At 36.5% G+C, this 26,750-nt stretch overlaps 1 protein-coding gene across 2 annotated transcripts in view; it reads left to right on the forward strand.

The window, feature by feature from the left end:
- TBC1D5 (TBC1 domain family member 5) overlaps window positions 1-26,750 on the forward strand; it is a 446,950-nt gene that overhangs the window by 172,974 nt on the left and 247,226 nt on the right. For both annotated transcript variants that reach the window (XM_079795163.1, XM_079795164.1), the window contains exon 4: window positions 334-465. In XM_079795163.1, the coding sequence (XP_079651289.1) occupies window positions 369-465 (97 nt within the window). In that variant the 5' untranslated portion in view covers window positions 334-368. The remainder of the gene's footprint in view (window positions 1-333; window positions 466-26,750) is intronic.

Raw genomic sequence — 26,750 nt, forward strand, 5'->3', positions numbered from 1 at the left:
ATTATTTTGGCAGTGAAACAAAAGGATGTTACAAATGTGGTGATAATTTAAATTACAGTTCAACTTTTTGTGCAGTTTATTGACAATGTGATTAAACATTGAGATAAAGGTTACCAATGAAGGTCAGATTTGAGGAGAAATTGACATGGAAATTTAGTGCCACTTTTTCAACTCTTTGCATATGCTACCAATGTGTAGTAACATCCCCTGGAGCCTGTAGAAAACTTGTTAATGTCTATAATGCTCATTTAATCATTTAGTCTTGTATTTATTCCCAGTCATAGCAGAAAGAAAACATATTTATCATTTTTTCCTATATTTTTCATCTCCCAGGTAGTCACTTTTGCTGATACCATCCAGTTTTCATAATGTATCATTCCTTGTCTGAAACTAGACATCCTCTGCAGCCAGAAGAACAAGAAGTGGGCATTGACCCCTTGTCTACCTACTCAAACAGGACTGGAGGTAAGTTCTGTATACAGAAACATTCTGTGGTTACTGGGAAACGTAGCAGAGGGCCTTCAGTTAGCTCTGCCTGCCTTATGTGTGTAATTCTGTGGATGAAATCAAGCAGGGTAACTCTGCATAGGTATAGAGCACTAACAGGAATGAATACCACAAAACATCTACTTTCAATTATAGACAAAAACAGACAAATGTTTAATGCACTGACATTTGTTTTTTAAAAACCATAAACTTAAACAATTACTTTATTACTAGAGGCCCAATGCACAAAATTCGTGCAAGAGTAGGTCTTTCTTCCCCTGGCTACCGGCACCAGCTTCCCTCTGCCACCTGGGACCTGGGCTTCCCTCCAGCACCTGAGACCCAGGCTTCCTTCTGGCTGCTGGTAGGCACCCGGGACCCGGGCTTCCCTTGCAGTCCGGCTTCGTCCGGGAGGTGGTCCAGAAGAACGTCTGGTCTAATTAGCATATTACGCTTTTATTATTATAAACTAGAGGTCCGGTGCACAAAATTCATGCATGGGGCAGGGGGGTGGGTTCCCTCAGCCCAGACTGCACACTCTCCAGTCCGGGACCCCTTGGAGGATGTCCGACTGCCAGTTTAGACCCGATTCCCTCTCAAAATCCTGGACGGCTGACTCATAATCGCTCTCCTGCCTGCCTGCCTGGTCTCCCCTAACTGCCCCACCTATCGACCTGATCGCCCCCAGCTTCCCCCCTCCACTGGCCTGATTGCCTCTTACTGCTCCCCCCCCCCCCCCCCCCCGCCTGGTTGCCCCCAACTGCCCTGCTCTGCCAGCCTGGTTACACCTAACTGCCCCCCCTGCCGGCCTGGTCGCCCCCAACTGCCCCTCCCTCCCCCACTGGCCTGGTCGCCCCATGCAGCTTGCTGTTCAGTTGTTTGGTCATCCCTCACTAACTCCCCTGCCGGCCTGGTTGCCCTACGTAGCCTGTTGTTCAGTTTGGTTGGTTGCCCCTCACTAACTGCCCTGCCGGCCTGGTCGTCCCATGCAGCCTGCTGTTCAGTCATTTGGTCGTCCCTCACTAACCACCCTGCCGGCCTGGTCGCCCCATGCAGCCTGCTTGTTCAGTCATTTGATCACCCCTCACTAACCCCCCTGCCAGCCTGGTTGTAGGCAGCCCTCTTGTGAGGGTGTGAGGGTCAACTTACATATTACCTCTATTATATAGGATAAGGATGTTGAAATGGAAAATGACTTTGTCAAACTTCTTTTAAAGGCGTCTAAGCATTTTGGTGTTGACTTTGCAGGCATTTTTTTCCCTCCAGCAAGATGAGATTACTCCAGAATAAAAGACTTGACTGATTCTCCTTTTAAAAAATAATTGAAATTTATGTTGTACTTTTACAGATCTATGCATTTAAATTGTTAAAAGTTAGATTATTAAAAAGTAAACTATATTCAGGGCCAACACCGTAAAAATTTGTTGAATGTGTATATATTAGAACTCTGTATTTTTTTTTAGTATTAGTAATAATATGGTGTATTAGAAGGAAATGAACTTGTGAGAACTTTTGAAACCTTATCCTTATTTTTGAATGATTCACTAAGTGATAAAGTTGACTTATTGACTAAGAAAACTCCTTGTAATATTTCACTCATGAAATACACATATCAGGATTGTGAAATCTATTTTAAAAATCATAATTAGTCAATTTACATGTGTTTTATATACTTCAAATACAATTTTTTTTTCTTTTGGTATAAAGATCTGCCATTAACTTATCTTCTGGGAATTTTAAAAATAATTGATTCCTTAAATTGGCTATTTTAAGCTCTTGACTTTATGGAGTATGTTATGAAAAGAGTATAATTTGCCATACAATATATTTTATTTTATATTTGCTTTTATTTAAAAGGGCTCAAAAAGACTGCTGTTTAAGGTTTTGAAATATAAAAAAATGAAATAATTATTGTCCAATTTCAGTTTCAGCATTTTAAATATTTTAGTGGTAAAAATACTGCCTTCCCTAGTGATGTTTTTTTTAAATGCAATACCTGCAAGAATCACTTATAATTAAATAAGTCCAATTATTTTGCAAACCCAAATATCAGTGGATATTATGAAAGTGAATATGTTTTTGGGTTAGACATATTTAAAATAGTTTCACCAAAATTTTCTGACTAAAATGTTTATTTTAGAGCATAGAATTTTGTGTTGTGTTTTTTAAGTGCATATTTTTCTCTGGTCTAGTTTATTAAATATGGAGGCTTGTCTTAACAAAAGTAGTTAAAAAACATTTTAAATTAATTTTATCCTTTATTGTTGCAGGAATGAGTAGTTACCTTTACTGAAAAGGCTTTTCGTTTATATCCTAGCCTAACATTTCTATGACATACAAAGTTATTAGGACTGAATTGATGTTTAAAAGTGCCATTAATTCATTTACCCCAAATGTTCATTAACAATGTAAATGTATGCTGATGTTCTATGAGACAAGGAAGTGACTAATGACTCTTCCAACTAACAACACTTAAAATGAATAGAAACTTTAGATAGCTAATCTTGAAGTAATCAAGACCCTCATTCAACGTGGCATCTCTGTATGCTCTAAAACAGCTGTCAACTGTTAAAAATATATACAAAACACACATACGCGCACACACACATGCAGAAAGAAAGATATGTAAATATCTAGTTCTTCAAAGCCATAAAGGTTACTAACCATAGTGGGTTTTGCACATTGTATATGTAAATATTTTATATAAAGCATCTATTTCATCTTTTTAGATTTCCCTTTTGCAGAAAACGTGTGTAGCATTTTAATGGGATTGTCACGTTTACTTTAAAAATCATCACCTTTCTAGTATGTTTGTTAATTTTAATATATGTCTTTCATGGTCTTCTCCATGTATTTGAAGCCTTTTGTACATTTTTCCCCACAAGGGAAATTGTGGATGATTCATTTTCTAAGTAGTCAAACATTGGACTTTAATCAGTGGTTTTCCTGTATAGGATTGATGTGTTTTTTCTTAATTCCTGTTATAGGTTCCACAAGTACACAAATAAGTCTTTAATTTCTCAAATCTGAATTTAAACATTTATAAAGAAACAGTACATTACTGAATTAAATGATTTTGAGTATTCTGGAAAGCATTATCAAAAATAGCCACATAATTGGAATGATAGAGAGAAAACTGCATTTCATTGGTTTATTTCATGGGTGGTTGAGGAAAGTGGGCGAGGTCAGAAAAAAGAACTTTTGGATATATACATGCAAAATCTTAGGGCATATATTCCACGTGAATTAAACTTTTAACTGCTTGAATTGCCTTTTCAAATAGAGAATAGCATAGCAAGTATGGCATTTTATCTGTGACCTATTAAAATTGTTTATATACATGAATTAAATTCCCAGGTCTTTGAACAAAGGGTATTAATTAGTAATTGACAAGTTACCTGTAATTCAATTGAAACCATAAAAAAGCAAACTATTTGTTTAACTATTAATGATTATTCATTCTTAGCATCTAACTTATAGAGACCAATTAAATTAAAAAAATAGTAATTTTATTTTAAACTGAAAAAAAAACACAAAAACAGTAATAAGATTTAGGGAAACCCTGGAATGACTAGTTGTTTTCACAAGCTTATAAGAGATTGTTGCTCATGATGAAAGAATATTTTTCTCTATTAGGCCTCTTTTGAGAATAGCATTTTGTCACATATTGCCAGTATTTTTAGCTTCAATTTTATATGCCTTCTTACTTACAACTTTTATAGTATTTAGATAATTACTACTTAATGTAATGCCTTTTTATATAATATCTGTTTCAAAGCTTTTTTTCTATCTTCATGTATAAAATATTTAGTAACCTACTTTAAAAAATCTAAGTTGTTCTGAATATCCTGCATACTCCATTTTTGCCTCTGGTAATTTTGTTTTTGTCCCAAATCTTCCTTTCTTTTTGGTATAATATCATAGAGTTTTAGAACTATAAGAGAATGCCTGGCTTTATTGCTGAATAAATCAGTAATAATTAAAATAGTTCATTGAAGTTGATATATTAAAATTATTCTGTTATGACTTTTAGTATTGCTTTCCATGGAAGTAGAAGTGGATTTAGATTGGAGTAAAAGATGTATTTGTTCTTCTGAAGATACCCGGCCAAAGTATAGGATGCTACCTGAATCATTTTACTCACCTTAAACTCTGTCCTTGGTCTAATTGGCTGGAGTTATCTTGAGGGTGGGGGGGCAGGCAATGTCCCTTTCCTGAACAGCTATTCAGTAGTTTTCCATTGACTAATAATAAAATTTATACTCTTAGTCATGACATTTATGGCTGTCTTGCTAATGATTCATGAAAGAAGACGCTTCCACTGAACAGTCATTGTGACTATGACCAAAATGGTGCTTTCTGTAATCTCCCAAGAATCCATTGTCTTCAGTATATACTCCATATCCTAATATATAAAAAGCCATAGGCAATCACGACTGAAACAACTGGACAGATGACTGAACAGCAGGCTGCGTGAGGCGACCAGGCCAGCAGGGGGGTTAGTGAGGGATTACCAAACGAGTGAACAGCAGGCTGCGTAGGGCGACCAGGCTGGCAGGGGGCTAGTGAGGGACGACCAAATGACTGAACAAGCAGGCTGCGTGGGGCAACCAGGCCGTCAGGGGGGGCGGGCAATTAGGGGTGACCAGGCCAACAGAGGGGGTCAGTGGGGACAATCAGGCTGGCACGGGTCAATTGGGGGCAACCAGGCCAGTAGGGGGGAAGTTGGGGTGACCAGGCCAACAGGAAGGGCAGTTAGGGGTGACCAGGCTGACAGTGGGGGGCAGTTGGGAGCGACCAGGCCAGCAGGGGGCAGTTAGGGGCAACCAGGCCGGCAGAGGGGGGCAGTTAGGGGCGAGTGGGCCGGCAGGGGGGCACAGTTGGGGCGACCAAGCCGGCAGGCAGAGGCAGTTAGAGGCGATCAGGATGGCAGGGAGGGCAGTTAGGGGCAATCAGGCAGGTAAGCAGTTAGGAGCCAGTGATCCCAGATTGTGAGAGGGATGTCTGACTGCCGGTTTAGGACATACCCCGAGGGTTTCCGGATTGGAGAGGTTGCAGGCTGGGCTGAGGGGACCCACCCCCTCCCCCGTGTACAAATTTCATGCATCGAGCCTCTAGTTTAAAATAAATGAATTGTGTTGTCTATACAAAAGTTATGGTAGTACTTGAAAAAGTTAAAATCAATGGAAGAGGAGTCTTGGGGTCTTGGAAATTCAGAGGAGATGCAGTCTAGAGCCAAGATGGAGCTATTTGTAGATAGAGTGTCATTATTTTCATTGTAATAATAGGAGCGAAGGAAAAAAGGTGTTTATGTACAGTGAATTAGTTCGTTCAGTGGCATATCACATATCACTGAGTTCAATGAAATATCACTGATGCTTTCATCTCTTTTTTGATAAAAGGGGGAGATAATTTGCTGAAAGTGATTTGTAAAGATTGACAAAGGTTAGATTGAGTTGATAAAGAATACATAACCTTGGGAGCCAAGTTTAGATTAGACATCCTAATTTATAGATGATAACAACCTTATAAACATGGATGATTATCTTCCAGCAGAATTCAGCACCTAGGATTTAGCCACAAAGTGAAGCAGGCAGGGGTTTTGTCAGGAGAGTGTAATACTAGTAAGTAGACCAAAAGGCAAGGAAGTTGGTGGTGAAAGAATTCATTGATGTTTTGAGAATACAAGGCAGTTTGCTGTCATGCAGTGGCATTCTAAGAGGGCAGAGAGAAAGTTTTGGAAGGGATGAGGTCAGAGAAGATGAAGTATAGAGTAGTATAGTGATGGGAGTTGTGAAGGGGATATGGGAACAGTATATAACTGTTTGATAAGTACATTAATTCAATGGAATATTGTTTAGTGGTAGCCAATAAACCAGCTCAATACCTTCATTAGTTCTGTGTAATGATTTTCATCTACTTTGACTTGGATAGGTTTGAAGTCTTTTTATTTTAAATATTTTATTTTTTGAGAGCAGATTTAGGTTCACAGCCAGATTAAGAGAAGGTACAGATTTCCCATATACCCTCTGCCCCCACATATGCATAGCCTCCCCCATTATCAATTTCCCCCACCAGAGTGGTTCATTTGTTAAAATTGATGAACTTACATTGACACATCATAATCACTCAAAAGTCCATAGTTTACATTAGGGTTTACTCTTGTATCAGGATGCATTGATTATTAAAAGTATCCTACAGGGTATTTTCACAAAATTCTCTGTGCTCTGCCTATTTGTCTTCTCTCCCCTCTCTTCATCCTTCTATCCCTGGTAACCACTGATCTTTTTACTATCTGCATAGTTTTGCAAGAAGAATTTTTAAATAAAAAAATCTCCCTATATATCAAGAAAAAAGGCAGTTTAAATTGATGAAAAATTTTAAGCAAGGCTATAAAATCACTAAGGAAAACAGTAGCTTTGTTGAAGATAAAGATGGTAAAATAAGTGAGAGTGTAACTGAGAAGTTCTTAAATAACAGTAGCAACGATTTAAAAAAGGATGGTTTTAAAAATGTCTCCTTGAAAAACAGATTTTAAGTGGTATGGCAGTAAGTAGAAGTGAAATCAGAGAGCAATCAACAAGCCATGCCCAATTCCTCTAAATTAAACTGTTCAAAAGAAAGTTGGAAATGAGAGGCTTAAATTTGAAAGGTCATGAGTTAGAGATCTGAGTCATTCTCCAGATGTCAGTTCAAAGTATAAGACAGATAAGAAATCCAAAGAAAGAGGCATGAGAGAGCTGAGGATTGATTTGTAGAAATTTTCCATAATTAGAAATTGAATAGAGGGAGCAGTATTTTGATAATATTGTAGGAATAGTGAAAATAGGGGAAAGATGGAGGAGGCCAAAGTTATAGAAGCTATACATATGAGAGCATCCAGAAGGTCCAAAGTGATCAGTGCTTCAAGGATTGCATAAGCTAACGAGTATAAAAGGAGAAAATCTATGATTTATTTTTTATTTATTTGTTTATTTATTTATTTAATATATTTTATTGAATTTTAACAGAGAGGAAGGGAGAGGGATAGAGTCAGAAACATCGATGAGAGAGAAATATTGATCAGCTGCCTCCCGCACACCCTCTACTGGGGATGTGCCCGCAACCAAGGTACATACCCTTGACCGGAATCGAACCTGGGACCTTTCAGTCCGCAGGCCGATGCTCTATCCACTGAGCCAAACCGGTTTCGGCAGAAAATCTATGATTTGGTGATTGGAAGAGTATTGATGATCTATAATGTGGTTAAGCCATTTTCAAAATACTTCTAACTCACTTGAGTGGATGGAATTGAACTCAAAATCTGATTCAGAGTTAACAGAAAAAAATAGTAGATAAATATCCATGATAAATATTTAACTGATGAGGAAGGTTAATTTACTCTTTAATATAAGATTTGGATGAAGCTTTGAGAATGCATTTTGCCCTAATGATATATGATTAATCTGAGCTCATCATTAATCTGAGCTCATGATTAATATGCCCCGGCAGTATTTTTCATTCTTAACTTGTATTCTATGAAAATTGAAAATAAGTTACCTTAGTTTGCCATCACTATACATTTCCTATAAGAAGGGTTTACTTGATAATCAAATAGTTTTTTTGAAATAAGAAAATTTTTTTCATATAATACTTATACTTTACTCTGGAGCTGTTCTGTGAGTCCCATATGAGCAATATAGGAAAACACAAGGGAAGAAACATTATGTTAGCAACAAGCTGTTTTAGTTTCACATTTTAGGAAAATCTGAATGTTTTAAATGGAAGAAATTAAGAAGCAAGTAAATCATAAAAATTATAGTATCTTAAGTTATTTACTTTAAATGGTCATTTTCTTTTATTACATCTCCAATATTAAAAATATAATTTTCTTGAGTCTTTGGAAATGATCTGATATTCTACCATTTGGTAATTACTGTATTCCTATAAATTATAGTGATTATTTGTCTTTTTTCAACTTACAAATCTATTTGGTTTTAGTAAGAAAAAACACCCACTAGCCTTGATTTATCAACAAATAGTGAGAATTTACTTTTATTTACTCAAGTCATGTATAAGACAATTTGTGAGCCAAATAATCATATATATTATGTGAATATGTGTACGTAAATAATAATACTCCTACTTTATTTTCCCCCTTCTTCTCCCAAATATAGAGAAATTTAATGCAATTGGCATCCTAGCATATTTGCTTAGTGACAATTTTAATAGACTATGACTGATTTTGACCAAGGTTAGAACAAATAATACTATCAATGTAAATCTTTAATTGGACTTGTGAATAGATCTGTTTTATTGAACTTAAAGATTTTCCATCTTGTCATGATGGTTAAGAAATTTCAGTGATACTCAATAAATGAATAGAGATTATAGAGGCATATATATTTTGTCACACTTGATAAGGCCTCAGGCGACAAGAGCGGATGTTCATTCATTCATTCAAAAATATTTATTGATCATCTAGTATCTGGGTTACACTATTAAACAAATACACCAAGTGCTTTCTTTCAGTGTAACTCATATTTTAGCGTGAGATAGTAAAAAATGAAAAAGTATGGAAATTAGAAAAACTATGAGAGAGTGATAAATACTAGGCAAAGAATTAACATAGAGTAATATTACCCTGAGTGACTGGGTGAAATCTCTCTGTGAAGGTGCTATGTCAGCTAGGTATGAATGATACTGGAGAAGGAGCAAAGAATGCACAGATGTTGAGAGGGAGAAAGAGAGACAGGCAGACAGAGCCAGAGAGATGGAAAGAAGGAAACACAAAAGGAAAGAGTTCATACAAAGGAAACACCTAGGTTTGTCATATTTGAAGAACTGAAGGAAGTCATTGTGGGTGAGGACTTGGCACAGAATGGTCCTGGTAGGCCAAGGCCAGATTATGAGGTTTTGTAAATCAGTCTGAGGAGTATAGCTTTTATTATAAAGACAGACTTAACAGTTTGTATTGTTAATCTCTGTTGAATTTATAGTTTGTTCTCAGAATGAGGGCCATAACTTTTAAATATACTGTTTATCCTTATGTACTGATACTAGGCATCTAGTAAGTAATGCCTGGTTTACTCTGAGTTGGAGTATTTAAAAAATTTATTTTCATGTTGCAGTTCTCTATACCAGTCTTTGTTTCCTCATTCTCAACATTTTAACTCTTTATAATGGTGAAGTAGTTTCTGTTTAATCTGAGATAAAAAGTTGCCCTAAAATTATCCATTTATCTAAGGTTCAGTTACTGTGTATGGTCTGTTTCATACCATGCAACCCATATTAAAATAGTAATAGTAAATAGTGAGACCTTTTCTGTTTGACCCATTGTGTGTGCATATGTGTGAGACTTTTGGTGGGGGACATATAATCATTTTCCCTTTGCTGATGTAATGGAAAATTTGTTTCTCCAGGACATATTAGAACAATGTATTTAATGCTCTTCAATTTAATTTGCTAGTATCACAATTAATACAATTAAGGTCACTTGAAATGAAACTATTAACAAATTGAGTAATTTACTTTAACAATGTCAATGTGTTCTCACAATTACATTTGCTTAATGAGTGTACAAGCTATTATTTAATGGCATACTTCATATAGAAAAATGTAATGCATTCTTGGCTCCTTATAACAGTGAAACTTTTAATGGACTAAGTGATTTTGTGGAAGAGCTGCTAGATATAAAGTGATAGAACAGAAAGTACAAAGCCAGAAAACTAAGCCTGTAAGAATGTAAATAAAACAAATACTTCACTTGATACTTAGCAATACATGTCCTGGTTATCATTGTATAGTGAGTATTGGAAACTTTTCATGGTAATTAGGGAAGGGAACATAAATTCTCAAAAATTTTAAGTGTTCAATTTTATCTGCTTTTTTTTTTTTTACTTAATAATGCAATAGTATTTTAATTTTAAAAAATCATCCTAATGGAGGGGAACTGAATGGTGTGGAATATAAAAAAGGTAGGAAGCAAAAAAATTTGGATTCTCACATTGGTTTTTAAAAAATATTTTAATATGTATAGATCTTACCTAAAAATTCACGCTAATAGCCAGTGAAAGAGCTCTTTTACCCCCTGTTGAGATCAGAAGACCCAGGCTGGAATAAATGGTTACATTTCTGTTTATATATGAGCAGTATAAGAGGAAGGAGGTGACTTGTCCACAAAACCATAATTAATAAGATCTGTTCTCTATAAACATGAGAGCAAAATTTACTATCATGTAATCAAATGGAGATTTATGTGGAAGAGAGATAAATTCAATCTAGATAATTCAATATGCTACTTTAAAAATTATTTTGATAATTTTTGGCTTAATTTGATTGATTGATTTCAGTTTATATTGCTTGCATCCTCTTCTCTTTATTCTCCTTTGGTTAATGATAAAAATTCATAAAGTTACAAGTAAAAAAAAGCAGGCACAAGAATAATTAGGTAATAAATATTTAAACATAAAATAGAAGAAACTTAGATAATCCACAGACTTTGAAATATTAACTATATCTCTCATTTCTAGAAAAGAGGTTCATAGGAGTGTATTTAGTTTTTCAATACTTCTATATGTTTTGAAACAACTCTTCCAGCAGCTTTCATTGTGTATCCCAAATTCTGAGTTCATTCTACCAGGTTGTTCATAGATCAGATGAGTTAGAATTGGATAATTTACTTAAAGAACAATCTACTTTGTAATGGTAGAAAACTAGTTGAGGTAATTATTTAAATAGCATTTTGAATATTTAAATACATTAACTACTACTTGAGGTAGTTACTACCTATCCTATCTAATAAAAGAGTAATATGTAAATTGACCATCAATCCAACACACAAGGTGGCTGCCCCCATGTGGACACAAGATGGCCGTCACTAAATGGCCAGCAGGGAGGGCAGTTGGGAGGGACCAGGCCTGCAAGGGAGGGCAGTTGGGGGCGATCAAGCCTGCAGGGGAGGGCAGTTAGGGGTGACCAGGCCGGCAGAGGAGGGAAGTTGGGGGCGACCGGGCCTGCAGGGAAGGGCAGTTGGGGGGAACCCAGGCCTGCAGGGGAGAACAGTTGGGGGTGAACAGGCCTGCAGGGCAGGGCAGTTAGGGGTGACCAGGCCTTCAGGGGAGGGCAGTTAGGGGTGATCAGGCTGGCAGGCAGAAGCGGTTAGGGGCAATCAGAGAGGCAGGCAGGTGAGCAGTTGGGAGCCAGCAGTCCTACTAGGATTGGGCCTAAATGGGCAGTCGACATCCCTCAAGGGGTCCCAGATTGGAGGGGATGCAGGCTGGGCTGAGGGATTCCCCCCCACCACTCCTCCCCCCCCCCCCCCCCCGGCCCATGTACGAATTTCATGCACCGGGCCTCTAGTCCTATATAATAAAAGCCTAATATGCTATGTGTCCGGTTATCCAGTCAGCCATTCAACCAATCAAAGTGTAATATGTTAAGGATATGCTCAACTGCTCGCTATCATGTGCACTGACCACCAGGGGGCAGACAGTTGGCCAGTCAACCAGTCACTATGACATGCACTGACCACCAGGGGGCAGACACTCCAACCGGTAGGTTAGCTTGCTGCTAGGGTCTGGCCACTCGAGACTGAGCAAGTCAGGCCGGACATGCCCTGGAGCCCTCCCGCGTCCCTGCCTGGCCCTGATCATGCACAGGTGGGGTCCCTCGGCCTGGTCTGCGCCCTCTTGCAATCCAGGACCCCTCAGGGGATGTCGGAGAGCTGGTTTCGGCCCGATCCCACAGGCCAGGCCGAGGGACCCCACTGGTGCACGAATTCATGCACCAGGCCTCTATACTGTACTAATCAGTTCTCATTTGGCCCTGATTTGATTTTCCTTATATCTGGTCTCTCAATCCTATCTTGAATTTTAAGATGATTTTACTATAGACTCCTTAGCCTATCTTAGAGAAATTTGGAACAACAACCAGAATCTGATTATTTAAAAACTTGATCTTTAAAATGTAATAGATTTTAAAAAGACATTGATTTGTTATATCAGAGAAGGTCAAATGTACGAAGTAAACTGCTTTCTTCCAAATCTTGCATATATGTGGTCTTCATTCTTAGTTCTCTTTCTTTCTGGAGAGTAAGAACTCGCTGAAAACTTTTTGAAAGAACATAATATGCCTTTAAAGTGTTTAATCTATGTCAGGTCTGAGGATTGATTTAACTGCATGTCAGTTTTATAGTGTTTCAGAAACACCTTCCCAAGCCTATAGAGTAGCCTCTGTTTTCTTGGATTAAGTGAAGTTTTACAGTAAGCTCTAAAAGGCTTTCACAGCCTGGTTCTAAGCATTTTTTTTTTTTTAACTCACTTTCCAGTGTAACTAGATAGGATTTCACGATTAAAATTTAAGAGCCACTCAGAATAGTCAATACAACATTGAGGGAGAACAATCTTTGGGAGACTAACACCACCTGACTTAAGAATAAAGAGCCTAGAAATAGACGCATCTATACTAATAAAAGAGTAATATGTTAATTAGGGTGGACGTCCTTCCAGATAAAGCCACAGTTGTTGAGAGGGCCGAGGCTCAGGCAGCCATGGGCGGCTGTGAATGGTTGAGGCTCAGGCCAGCAGTGGCAGGAGCAGCAGGGAAATGGGGGTGGTGCTTTCCCCTGATCTGCCTGGTCACCTTCCACAGAGGGAGGCCAGACTGGGGGCTGAGGCAGAGGCAGTTAGGGGTGATCAGGTCAGCAGAGAGGCAAGTTAGGGGCAATCAGGCTGGTAGGGGGCAAGTTAGGGTTGATCAGGCTGGCAGGGGGACAAGGTAGGGGCGACCAGTATAGCAGGGGGGCAAGGTAGAGGCGATCAGGCCGGCAGGAGGGCAAGGTAGAGGCGATCAGGCTGGCAGGGGGGCAAGTTAGGGTTGATCAAGCTGGCAGGGGGGCATGGTAGGGGCCATCAGGCTGGCAGGGGGGCAAGGTAGGGGTGATCAGGCCGGCAGGGGGGCAAGGTCGAGGCAATCAGGCCAGCAGGCAGAGGGGTTAGGGGCAATCAGGCAGTCAGGCAAAGGGGTTAGGGGCAATCAGGCAGGCAGGCAGGCGAGCGGTTAGGAGCCAGCGGTCCCGGATTGTGAGAGGGATGTCCAGCTGCCGGTTTAGACATTCAAACTGGCAGTCAGACATCCCCCAAGGGGTCCCAGATTGGAGAGGATGCAGGCCATGCTGAGGAACCCTCCTCCATGTATGAATTTCGTGCACTGGGCCTCTAGTGTAATTATATTTAAGTGATCTTGATAAAGGAGCCAATGCAATTCAATGGAGAATGGATAGTATTTTCAACAAACAATGCCGGCACAACTGAATATCCACATGTAAAGAAAAATCTAGATATAGATTTTATGTTTTTCACAAAAATTAACTCAAAATACATCATAGGTCTAAATGTAAAATACAAAACTATAAAATTCCTAGAAGATGACATAAGAGAGAATCTTGGTGACCTTGCATTTGGTGATGACATTTTAGTTTTAGTTTCAAAACCATGATTTATGAAAGAAAATTTTGATGAGTTTTACTTCATTAAAATTGAAACCTTTTTTTCTTTGAAAGACATTGTTAGGATAATAAAAGATAAACCACAGACTAGGAGAAAAATCTTTGCAAAACATACCTGATAAAGGACTCTGGTATCTGAAACAAGCAAAGAACTTTTAAACAGACAACATGGGCAACATATCTGAACAGAAACTTCACCAAGGAAGATATACAGATGGCAAATAAGCATAGGAAAAGATGTTCAGCATCATAGGTCATCAGGGAATTGCAAATTAAAATGAAGTACTGCTACACCCCTGTTAGAATGACTAAAATCCAAAACACTGACAATACTAAATGCCAGTGAGGATGTGGAGCAACAGTAACTCTCATTCACTGCTACTAGGAATGCAAAATGTCACAGTTTCTTTGGAAGACAGTTTGACATTTATTCATTTATTTATTTTTACAAAACAGAGCATACTCTTACCGTGTGATCCAGCAATTGCACTCTTTGGTATTTACCCAAATGAGTTGAAAGCTTATATCCATACATAAACCTTCACACAGTGTTTGTATCAGCTATATTCATAATTGACAAAACTTGGAAGCAACCAAGGTGTTCTTTACTAGGTGAATGGATAAACAATCTGTGGTACATGTATACAATGGAGTTATTATTCAGTGATAAAAATAAGCTACTAAGCCACAGAAAGACAAGGTGGAACCTAATATGCAACTTGCTAAGTGAAAGAAACCAATTTGAAAAGGCTACATAACACAATCCTATAATATTCTGTAAAAGGGAGCCACTGAAAAGATTAGTGGTGGTCCCTAGGGGTGGGGAGGAGAAGGAGGGGAAGGTGAATAGGTGGGGCACAGGGGATCTTTAGGGGGGTCTTTATTCTTTATGATATTGTCATGGTGGATATATGTCATTATACATTTGTTAAAACCCATAGAATGTACAACACAAAGATTAAACCCTAATGTAAATTATGGACTTTAGTTAATAATGTATCACTATTGATGCATCAGTGTACCAATGTACCATACTAACCTAAGTTGTGAATACTAAGCGGAAACTGTATACATGAGGGTCTGGGGTGAGGAGCAGATATATGGGGGGAGGACTCTTTCTGCTCGACTTTTTTATTTAAAAAAAAATATTTTATTGATTTTTTTACAGAGAGGAGGTGAGAGGGATAGAGAGTGAGAAACATCGATGATAGAGAAACATCGATCAGCTGCCTCCTGCACACCCCCTACTGGGGATGTGCCCGCAACCAAGGTACATGCCCTTGTTCGGAATCGAACCTGGGAACCCTCACTCTATAGGCTGACGCTCTATCCATTGAGCCAAACCGGTTAGGGCTGCTCAATTTTTTTAAATCCTAAAACATATCTAAAAAATAAAGTTTGTTAAATTTTTTAAAAAAACCTCAGTTTCTCTTCCATTGATTTTTACTTCTCCAAGTAAGTGGTGCCATACCTTTTCCTCTCATTCATTGTGGCACTTTAATGTAGAGCACATGTGTAGTTTATTTGAAATATAAAGAATACTCAGGACTAGGAAATGACAAATTATAAAAAGAAAAAAGTGTGCTACACTCGCTGCTCATGATGACATCTCTTAATTAAGTTATCTCAAACCTTTTTAGTTTATAATAATTCTCCGTCTCACTCCTAAAATAGGCTGAATTCTCTTACAGTTTAATCCTGTGGGTAGCCTTTCCCATAACATTACCTATTACCAATCTAATCCTTCATTTAACAGTGTTTTTAAATCATTCTGTCTTTAATTAGTGAATAAAACCCTTTTTTTTTTTTGTAAAGCCTTTGATTTTAGATTGGAAATATTCTCATACTCATTTTTTTCCTTGATTTTCCTGGTTACTTATAATAGACTAGAGGCCTGGTGCACGAAATTGTGCACTGGAAGGGGGGGGCTCATCTCAGCTTGCGCCCTCTCACAGTCCGGGAGCCCTTGGGGGATGTCCAACTAAGCCATCAGTCAGACATCCTTAGCGCTGCACGGAGGCAGAAGAGGCTCCCGCCATCACCGCTGCACTCACCAGCCGTGAGCCCGGCTTTTGGCTGTGCTGCACTCCCCCTGTGGGAGAACACTGACGACCAGGGGGCAGCTCCTGCGTTGAGTCTCTGCCCTTTGGTGATCAGTGCACATCATAGCGACTGTTCCTTCCACCATTTGGTCGATTTACATATTAGCCTTTTATTATATAGGATTGTAAAGGAAAAGTTTTAGTATATTTCAGAAGCCAATCTAAGGTCAAATTTTATACTTTTTTAGAATTGAGATTGGCAATTTTTTTTCTTAAAGGGCCACATAGTAAACATTACCAAAAGAGGTCAGCCTATTTGGCCCATCGGTTGTAGTTTGTTGACCTGTATTTTAGAATAACCATTACTATGTTATTAAAATACGTATAGATAATGGAAGTGTGACAAATAAGTATAGATAATGGAATGTTCCCTTTTCCAAAGTTTACTTTTAATTATAATATCTTAAAAACGAGGCTTGTTAGCATTGGGACTACTAAACCAAAAGGTTGCTTTACATGAATTTAGAGGCATCTTGTCAAAAAGACTCTCTTATTATGATTTCTTAAATACTCACTAATTTATTTGAATTGCAACTGTGCTAATTAGTATAAAGAAATATACTAATTTTTGTATATTGATCCTGTATTCTGCAACTTTGCTTAATTCATTTATTAGTTTGTGTATGTGTTAATGTGTGTGTGTGTATTCTTTAGTATTTCCTCTATATAAAGATCATGTCAGCTTTTAATAGAGATCATTTCATTTCTTCCTTTTCAACTCAGATGCCTTTTCTTTTACTTGCCTAGTTACTCTGGCTAGAAATTCCAGTATAATGCTGAATATAAATGGTGTCTTATTTGTGATTCAAGGGGGAAAGCTTTCCTTTAGCTGTTTGAACATATTTATGATAATCAGTTTAAAGTCTTTGTCTAGTAAGTGTAATGCCTGAGCTTCCTTTGGGACATTTTCTATTCATTTCTTTTTCTCCCCCCTGTCAATGAGCCATACTTTTTTGTTTCTTTGCACTTCTCTTAATTTGTTTGTTGCAAACTGGTTAAGTTTGACTATTAATAGCAACTCTAGATATCATATTTCCTCCCCCCCCCCCCCACCCCATGTCCTTGGGGTTTGTTGGTTCTTAATGGGGTTACTAGACAGGTTGAAACTTGTATTACATTTTTTTTCCCCCACAACAAGGTCTATGTAGCTCACTCTGACTTTAGCAACTACCAGGTTACCACAATGCAACAGCTTCTTTCTTTATTAATCTTGCCCTTCTTTGTTGTAAGCTTTTGACTAGATTTTAGAGTTATGCATTTCTAGTTATGTTGATTATTAACAGGGTGGTTTTTTTTGTTTTGTTTTGTTTTTTTGCCAACTTTTAGTTATTTTTGTGGATAGAGCTCTGGAGTTCCCTGCTCTGCCATTTTTTCAGTCACTCCTACAGCTGTATTATGAAGAGGCATTTACAATGACAATTTTTAAAAATCTATCTTTTAAAATAATGAATATAGAGAGAAAGAAGAAAAACTGCCAATAATGTTTTTAGACATGTACAGAAGAATCACAAACCTCATAATACTTTTTTTTTTTAAATGTGTTTCTTATTTCAGTACCAGAAGCACTTATAAGTTCTTCCATTTATTTTATTTGTCTTTATTATTAGAATGTGGTAGGAATGGTAGTATTATACTTTAAAACTTCTCAGTTTTGATGTTATATACTCTAATATAATTTTCAAATTTTTAGGTAAATCATATATCTATTAAGTAATTTAACATTGTTGTCCAGATTCATTTTGCAAATGTGCAGAATTTAATATGTTATTCTCTTTGATTTTGTTAAAAAAGGTTGAAGTTGGGCTAATGGGTGCCTCATTCCTCTCCCTCATCCCTGTGGGTCCTGTGAATTCACTCTGGGGAGGTTTGTTTAGCCTCTGGTAGGTTATATACCTGGTGTACCTGTTATACATTCAGAGTTCTTGGAGTAACAATGGTTGTTATCTAAACCAGAAGGGGGAGACTTCTCTTAGCTGTATGGTTTCAGATTAATTTGTTCCTGAAGTTTTAGTTCTTCTAACAACATAGTAAACTTTAAGTTTTATCTTTTAATAAGGGCTTATGATGAAGTTTGTCCCAATTATGACATCAGGAGTGTGACAGGTTTCATACTGAGAAATAGAATTGCACACCACAGTGTGCTGAAAAGCCCTTCTGTTCACATCTTTAAGGATGAGACATGAAATCGTCACAACCTTAATTCCTTTCAAGACAGTGGTATTAACCATGACTGGGTTTTTATTGCTGTACTTGATTTTCATTCTTTAATTTTCTCCTGTTCAGTTTCTCTTCAGTCCTGGTGTCCTAGTATGGGAATGTCTTTTTTCCTTAAGTATTGATTAAAAGATCAACATTAGTATAAAAAAAAAATCATTGTTCTTTTCCTGTCTGAAAGCAACTTTTTAAATAGATAAACTATGAATGATTCACAAGTTAACATTAGGAATGAAAAGGAGACTCTCTTCATGGGGTTCTTTTGATACTTTGCCAGTTATCTGTAACTAGTTGCCCGGTGCACTAAATTTGTGCACTCTGGCGGGGGGTGGGGGGGTCCCCTAGCCTGGCCTGTGCCCTGTCACAGTGCAGGAGAACCGCGATCCATCGCCCCAAAGAGGTAAGCCACGCCCACCCATCTGGGGCTCCTCGATGGACTCGCCCAAAAAGGTAGGCCGGAGCTGGGGGTCCCACCTCCTCACCGTGCAAAGCCGAAGAACCACCCCCCCCCCCCCCCCCCGAGGCCTCGCTGCGCTGAGGCTAGGCTGGGCGGAGGCCTCGGACACCCAGCGCAGGTGCATGGATGCCTCTGCTGGACCCCAGGCTTCCTGGTGATGGATTGTGATGGTGTGACGCAAGTCCCCAATGCTGCAAGTCCCTGCCCACCCGCACCTGCTGCGCACACAGCCTGCTGATCGGTCGTTACGCGTGAGGGTGTCCCAACCATTTGCATATTACTCTTTTATTAAGTATAGATATCTTTGCTTCATAAGTCCATTGCTGCATTCAGTTTCGGATAGTTCTTGAGAAAAACTTTTGAAGGTACAATTACGATTATTTTTTAAAAGTCATCATATTCAAGCAGCTATATTTAATAGTTAATATAATTTTATCCTAACAATGTAATTGTATGGGCCCAAATGACCTATAGACAGTATATATTTTTTAGTCATTCAGAGGTTAAACTATTTTTTGCAGCTTCTAGGCAAATTTTAATAGTTCTTTATATACATTTAATTAATTGCATGTTAACATTAACATCTCAAGTAACTTAGTAACAAGTTAAAAATAAATCTTTTGTCTTGTTAATCAAACTTGACACAAAAATGCAGTAAATATTTGACACATTTTTTTACCCTCTACTTTTAATGATTTCTGAATGTGATTCATTTCAGACATATTCATGAACACTGTTAACTATGCAATTGAAACAGGAGTTTTGAAATTATTTGTATACACATAAATGAGGTTTGTTTTTATATTACATTTAAAACCTCAGTGTAACAGTAATGTCTGCCTAATAAAACATCAGAATTGAACAGAAATTCTAAGTGTAGATTGACCAGCTGGATGTACAGTTTTGAAATTTCTGTTCAAGCCAGAAAAAGTTATTTATTTGAACCATTGTATATTATTTCCAAAACAAATATACGCAAGCTTCATTTAAACCTTCTAAATAGTCAAATGTTTGGAAACAATTAGGATTGGAAAAATAGAGCCTACTAGGAACTTCTTTGGGGGAGGGGGAGGGACTCTTAAAAATGAGTTTTAATGGCAGTTTATGGAATTCATTTATACCAACTTGCTATTCTTAATATAGTTTATCTGGTTTTAGAGATGGTTGTTAATGTTAAACCTCTCTCCAAAGACTGATGGGTGCTGTTCTTATGAACATTTAGGCAAGGGTCTGAGTTCAGTACCTGGCTGGAGTGATGAAAGCACCAGTGAGCATTTACATGCTTGGTACATGCTTGGTAATTTTTTGCCATCAACACACACACACACACACACACACACACACACACACACACACAGAGAGAGAGAGAGAGAAAGAGAGATAGAAATTAGGGGTATATTTATGCACAATCTGGCCTTTTAACAAAGAAAAATAAGCCAATGTTTAGGCTGCCACTGCCACGAACAAAACAGCTGAGACTTTAATGAACACCATACTGAGGGCATGTAGGACATAAGGCGAATTAAGCAGGTTACAAACTGCACATCTTCTGTTTAGATATAAGAGATCTCCCCAACCCTGACAATTAGTTGTACTGACAAGGAAGCAGATAGACAGAAACAGGAGGGCATCATTTGTATCAATTTGAGAAATAGAACTAGTAATAAAACAGCCACATAAGATAGTCTCACTTTTACTTTAAAATTGTTCTTTTCAATATTATTTCCAAAAATAGATACACAGTTAAACAAAAGCTTCTTTTATTTTGTTTGCAAATAAAGACCAACATAGTTTTTATTTTCCTTTTTTTTAAGAAAAGATTTTTCTGGTCACTCAAGGAAATTTTAATCTTGTCTTGGTAACCGGACAGCTTTGTTTAAACATTGAACATGAGTTTCCTTTCATGAAAATCTTTTCAAAGTATAGCAGTTCAGCTGTGAAAGCCTGAATGCATTAATGATGACAAAGAAGCTCCAGAATGAGCCATTTGTTTTGTTCTTTTACAACGTTTCTTGATAAATTGCATACACAAAAGTGTTGCAGGGTTATTTTACATTTTCCCTATTTCTTTGCTAATAAATGTCTTTGTTTATACATTTTTAGACAGTGTCTTATTATTTATCACTTTAAATTATTTTTAAACAAAAATTACTTACGTTTTCTTTTACATAGGACTTAAAGGTACACATTACAGGGAACATGTAAACATTGCCTTGGATGTACATGATTAAACATCAAAATATATTATTTATATTTATGTTTTGGATGACTCTCCAAAGTAAACTTCTCTAAACAATTGTGTACCAAAAATGCTTATTTAAGTGATAAAAAGATGAGCCATTTGCAATAAAAGCAGTATTGAAATATTTTAATATAATACTTTCTTAAGCATCACAGTATTTATTCTATATAGTCAGTGTTATGAAGAATGGCATTGTTGATTTTTCTAAAATGTTATTAATTTTAATTTAAAAATTTTCGTATGTATGTCTCATTTTGAAAAGGTTTGAGGCATATTTTGAGTCATATTCTGTGAAGATTAGCTTTTTCTTTTCTGATTTGTAAAGTTTTAAGATTTTTTTCTATTTTATTTACAAAATACTTTTTAGTAAAACCATACAGCAAAACTTTTGAAAGTTTAGAATTATTTTCTAAAAGCTCTAAGAACTACACTTTGATGTATTGCATTTACAAATTAAAGATGTTTTCGAATGAATGGTATTTATCTGAGCTCAATAGCTAAAATGAGCTGTGTATTGGCCAATTACATATTTGGTATATGTCAAACAATAATATTTCATGCTATTTATAAATAGTCTGGGAGTTAGCTTTTACTGTATAACCTAAACTCAATTACTAAAACAATAAGTATAATTATTGCTAATGAGAAAATGGGTACGCTGGGTAATACTCTTGTTCTGGGCCGAGCTTGCTTATATGTCTGGGTGATAGCAGGTCTAAGATGGCCTACCTTATATGTCTGGCGATTGGCTGACTATTGAGCGAAGTGCTGGGTGTAGCTAAGTTAAATGTTTCCTCCTTTAGCAGACTAGCCTTCACTTGTTTACATAGTAGTGTAAGCATTCCAGGAGGACAAACAGAAGCTGCAGTGTTTCATAAGAAGTAGGCTTTGTATTGGCACTTTGTCACATCTACCAAATTTTCTTTTCCAAAGCAAGGGACAATTAAGTGGTGGCAAAATTATATTTCCGTATACTAACAATGAACAAAGCCAACAATTAACAGTAACATTAAAAAGAATTAAATACTTAGGGACACAGTGACAAAAGTATAGGAAGTATTATGCAAAGTAAAAAACATTACTATAAGGAAAATATAAATAAACTAGAGGCCCAGTGCACGAAATTTGTGCACGGGGGGGGGTGTCCCTCAGTCCAGCCTGCACCCTCTCCAATCTGGGACCCCTCGGGGGATGTCTGACTGCTGGTTTAGGTCCAATCCCACAGCCTGATAGCCCCCTAACCGTTCCCCTGCCAGCCCGATTGCCCCTAACTGCCTTCCCCTGCAGGGCTGAGGGGACTGGGGGACTGTGGCTGATGAGGCGGGGCTGAGGGGACTGGGCACCACCATCTTGTGGCTGTGGGCACCACCATCTTGTGAGGGTGTGACAGTCAATTAGCATATTCCCTCTTTATTGGCTGTGGGCGCTGCTATCTTGTGAGGGCATGATGGTCAATTACATATTTCCTCTTTATTAGATAGGATGGAGATAACTTTTATGTTCATGGATTGGAAAACTCATTGTTATGATGCCACTACCTCTGTATGGAAGGAACTGGAAAGCCACATTGTAAAAAGCACGTATTCAAAAAGGGAAATAATTGGGATCTTTAATACCATCAGTTTGCAATAAATACTGAAGCAGATATGTAAATGAGCAGTTATGAGATAAGTATTTTATGTTAGCAAGAATCAGAAAAGGATGACATGATGAAAAACTCGAAAGAATCAACTGAAAACCTAAGACAATTGACTGAAAAATAGAAGAAGAAATAGAACTTAACAATGTGTTGACCACTGGGAAATAATTAACAAAAACAATAGTTTACTTATATTTCTGTGATTACCAGATTAAAAGTATGTTAAGGTCTTTACATAAGATCTTTAAACAAGTGTAACATAATTTTACTCAAATTTCCAGAGAGAATATTTGAATATGAAAAACATCTTTCTAAAATACATTCAGAATTATAAGCTAGTTCAAAAGATAAGAAAATATTCTGAAAACAAATTTGAAAACTAAGATAAAATGAAAAAAATATATTAAAATTATTAATGCTGGCTAAAATAAAGATATTTCAATGCATTGTATGTAAAATAGTAAGTGCTCTATAAGGCTAAAGTATTTGTGTTGCTTTCTGAGTTGTATGTTGCACATCTAAAACTATGGCTAGGTTAACTCTTACAGTATGTACAAAGAATTTATTTTAAAATGGTAAAAGTTACTTGTTAAAGTGATTTTTATAAAGGACACACAACACTATATACAGCTGGATCATAAACATTAAAATATAAAGTAACAAATACAAAAATTTTGTGTGCTTCTGTAACCATTGATGTAATAAATACTTAATCATATCCCACAGAGTAAACACTGCAGACAGATGATTTTTAACAAACAAAAAAGAGATAATTTTATTCTAATAAAAATTATTTCAGATAATTGAGATATAGGGAATGTTCTCAAATGGCTAATATAACCTTTATAACAGTATCAGACAAAGGCATTATGAGAAAGTACAGGCCATTCTTGTTCATGAATATAGATACAAATAAAATATTAGTAAACTGAATGTAGCAATGTGTACATAGATAACAACACATCTTACCAAATTTTATTTGTCCTGGGAATGCAAGGCTTGTTCATTAGAAAAATATTTAACATAATTCACCTTATTAACACAGTAAAGAGGAAAAGTCATTTCAGTAGATGTAGGGAAAACATTAGAAAAATTAAAATAACTTTATGATAAATAAAACTCTTAGTAAACTGTGAATAGAAGATAAGTTTCATGATATGCAAAAGGGCATGTATAAATAGCTATAGCAATATTTTCAGTGGTGGAATATTTAAAATGCTCTCTTTAAGATTAGGAACAAGATAAGAATCTGTAGATAAATTATTAAAGGCACATCTTCTACTCATTGAATTCTCCAGTAACAATTTCAGATATGGATTTAGGATGTGTCAACATAAGAGTGGTGCTGGATTTGAGACCATTTAATTATGGGGTCAAGATGGAACCCTAAGATACTCTAATCTTTAGAGTTGGTTAATAAGAGTTTGATATCTTTAGTATTTGAGAATTGAGACAAATTAGAAGGAAAGATGGACACAATAGAAAAATGGCCATAGAATATAAGTAATCTCCAAAAGGTATTTTAGATGTTTAATAATTATATGGGAATGACCTCATTTTCCATTTATGAAATAACATTAAAGCAAGATAACTTTTTTATCAAATTGTCCAAGATTAAAAAAATAATCAAAGTGGGTGTTGGCTGAGGTCCAGGAAGATGGACATTTTCCTATGCTTTTAGTGGGAATATAAATTGGTATAATCCTTTTGGCAATATTTATCCAAAGTCTCAATGTGTCCCTTGCCCATTAACCTTCCAGTTTAATTTATTTTCACTTTCTGAAATTATGTGATTTTCCTGTCCTTTGTTATATTTTACTTTCACTGTGAGTGATACATCAAAATAGATTAAAATGTGGCTAATTGGTTAACTGGAAAGTTCTTATTTATCTGAAACTATGTCCAAATATGTCTTGTGAAGATTAGAGTAGTTGTTTATATTTCTACTATTACAATATGTTACTCTTCTTTTTTTCTTACTTTCACATACCTTCCAGCTTGTTTTTATCCTTATGGGTAAATTTATTCCACCTTTTAAATATTGCTAATGTTGTCCATGCCTAGCACAGAGGACCTTATTCATAATCACTTATGTCATGTTTAGTGGATTGAATTTTTTGTTTCTCAAAAATTCGTATGTTGAAATCCCAGCCCCCAATGTGATGGTGTTAGGAGGGTGGGACCGTTGTGAGATGATTAGGTCATGAAGGTAGACCCCTCATAATTGGGATTAGCACCCTTTTAAAAGAACTCTCTCCCACTCTTTTCACCATGAAAGTACATATCAAGAAGACAACCACCTGTGAATCATGAAGCTAGCTGGCTCTCACCAGACACTGAATCTGCCAGCTACTTGATCTTGCAGTTCCCAGCCTCTTGGACTATGAGAAATAAATATTTATTTTTTTAAAGCTACCTGGTCTTATAGTATTGTTATTATATCAGTCCAAATGGACTAAAACATTCACTTTCTAAATGAATTAAATCAGATATGGTTTCCCCATTTTGCCCAAAGAAAAATATGAAACTTCTCACAGGACAAATACAAACTCAGATTATGATAGATTGTGTGTGTGTGTGTGTGTGTGTGTGTGTGTGTGTGTGTGTGTGTGTGTGTTTATCTGAATAGGTTTTATAATTCAGAAATCTGTTTTGATGAATAAGTAGTAATATTCCAGAAAAATATTTTCAACCTATTCTGTCTGTCCTGTATTACCAAATGGTAAATTAAAGAAAAGGAGCAATTTTATCAAATGATCACTGACTTTGGCTTTGTATGCCTTTAATAGATGATAAGGTAGTTTCTGTTTTAAAGTATCTCTCTTATCTCTTAATTTGAGTCACTTCACCATTGGTAACGAAATTCTTTAAGAGTAACATGTCATATTTGAAAGTTACCGTTGGTGTAAAAGTGAGGTTTATGAGCCTTTTCCCTCATGGGGTATCTGCATGTTTGTTCCAAGATGTATCATAAACAGCTAAAAAGTAAAACTTTTTTAAAGAGCCTGAAATAAATTTTAATTATACAATTTAATTATAAGCCAGCACATTCACTTCATGTTATTTATAAAAAACTGTACTTTTGTTTACTTTCTAAATAAAAAGAAAGTTTTATTAGGTAGAAAAAACACACAAATCTGTCTATCAGTAAGTATGTCCACCTTGTATTCAGTTAAATTCTCATTGAATTTGATTTACTTACTCATGGCCAGGACAGATGTTATTTTAATGGAAGAGAGAAGAAGGAAATTCAGTATGCTGAGCCACAGAACCACCTCCACATTTTAGTCTTTGTGGAAGTACAAGGAATCCCCCAAAACTCTTTCCTACCATTTGCAAGAGTTTAGTGTCTTGTACTCTGCGCTTATCTTTAAATTTGTTTTGTTTTGAATGAATGTTAGAATATTAATGGAATCTTCCATGTTATAAATTTATTTTTATATGAGTTCACATGTTTATATTAATGTGCTAAGTTATTTAATCCTCTATCAAAATCACATTTAAATAGTGTGTTTGAGACATGAGATTGCTCAAGTTCAATAATTATTCCTTTATTTAATCTCTCATGATTCAAATATGCTTTCAAGATATTGACACCTAAGACTTTTAACCAATTTGTTAATCAGTTTTTATTCTGTACATTTTAATTGAGTTTTTTTTGGGGGGGTGGGGAGGTCAGAATTGTAGCTTTTTATAGGATTAACACTTTGTGGTTTTTTTCTTTTCATTATATGTGAGGGATTGAATAGCTCAAAAAACATGATTGAGTGCATAGGTTTAAGGTGCTCTGGTAACTTAGCAAAATGTATTATGACATTAATATAATATTACTATTTAGAATTTTATAGGGCTATCAGACATTCAGTACCAACTCTCCTACATATTCTGGTTTGATTGTTAATGTAAAATTTTTTCATTTTACTTCATTTATCTTCAGATATTCATTTAAGGTTTAATATTCATTGAGTTCTTCACTCAATAGCTACTAATTGAATGCCTACTCTATGCTCAGCTCTGTTATAGATGCTGGGGATATAGGAGTGAACAAAACGCACAATAATCTTCACACAGTAAACTTAACTAGAAGTTTATTAGTGGAAGACAGACAGTAAACAAGGTCAGTA

The sequence above is a fragment of the Cnephaeus nilssonii genome (genome assembly GCF_951640355.1).
Source record: "Cnephaeus nilssonii genome assembly, chromosome: 17".
Classification (NCBI taxonomy): Eukaryota; Metazoa; Chordata; class Mammalia; order Chiroptera; family Vespertilionidae; genus Cnephaeus; species Cnephaeus nilssonii.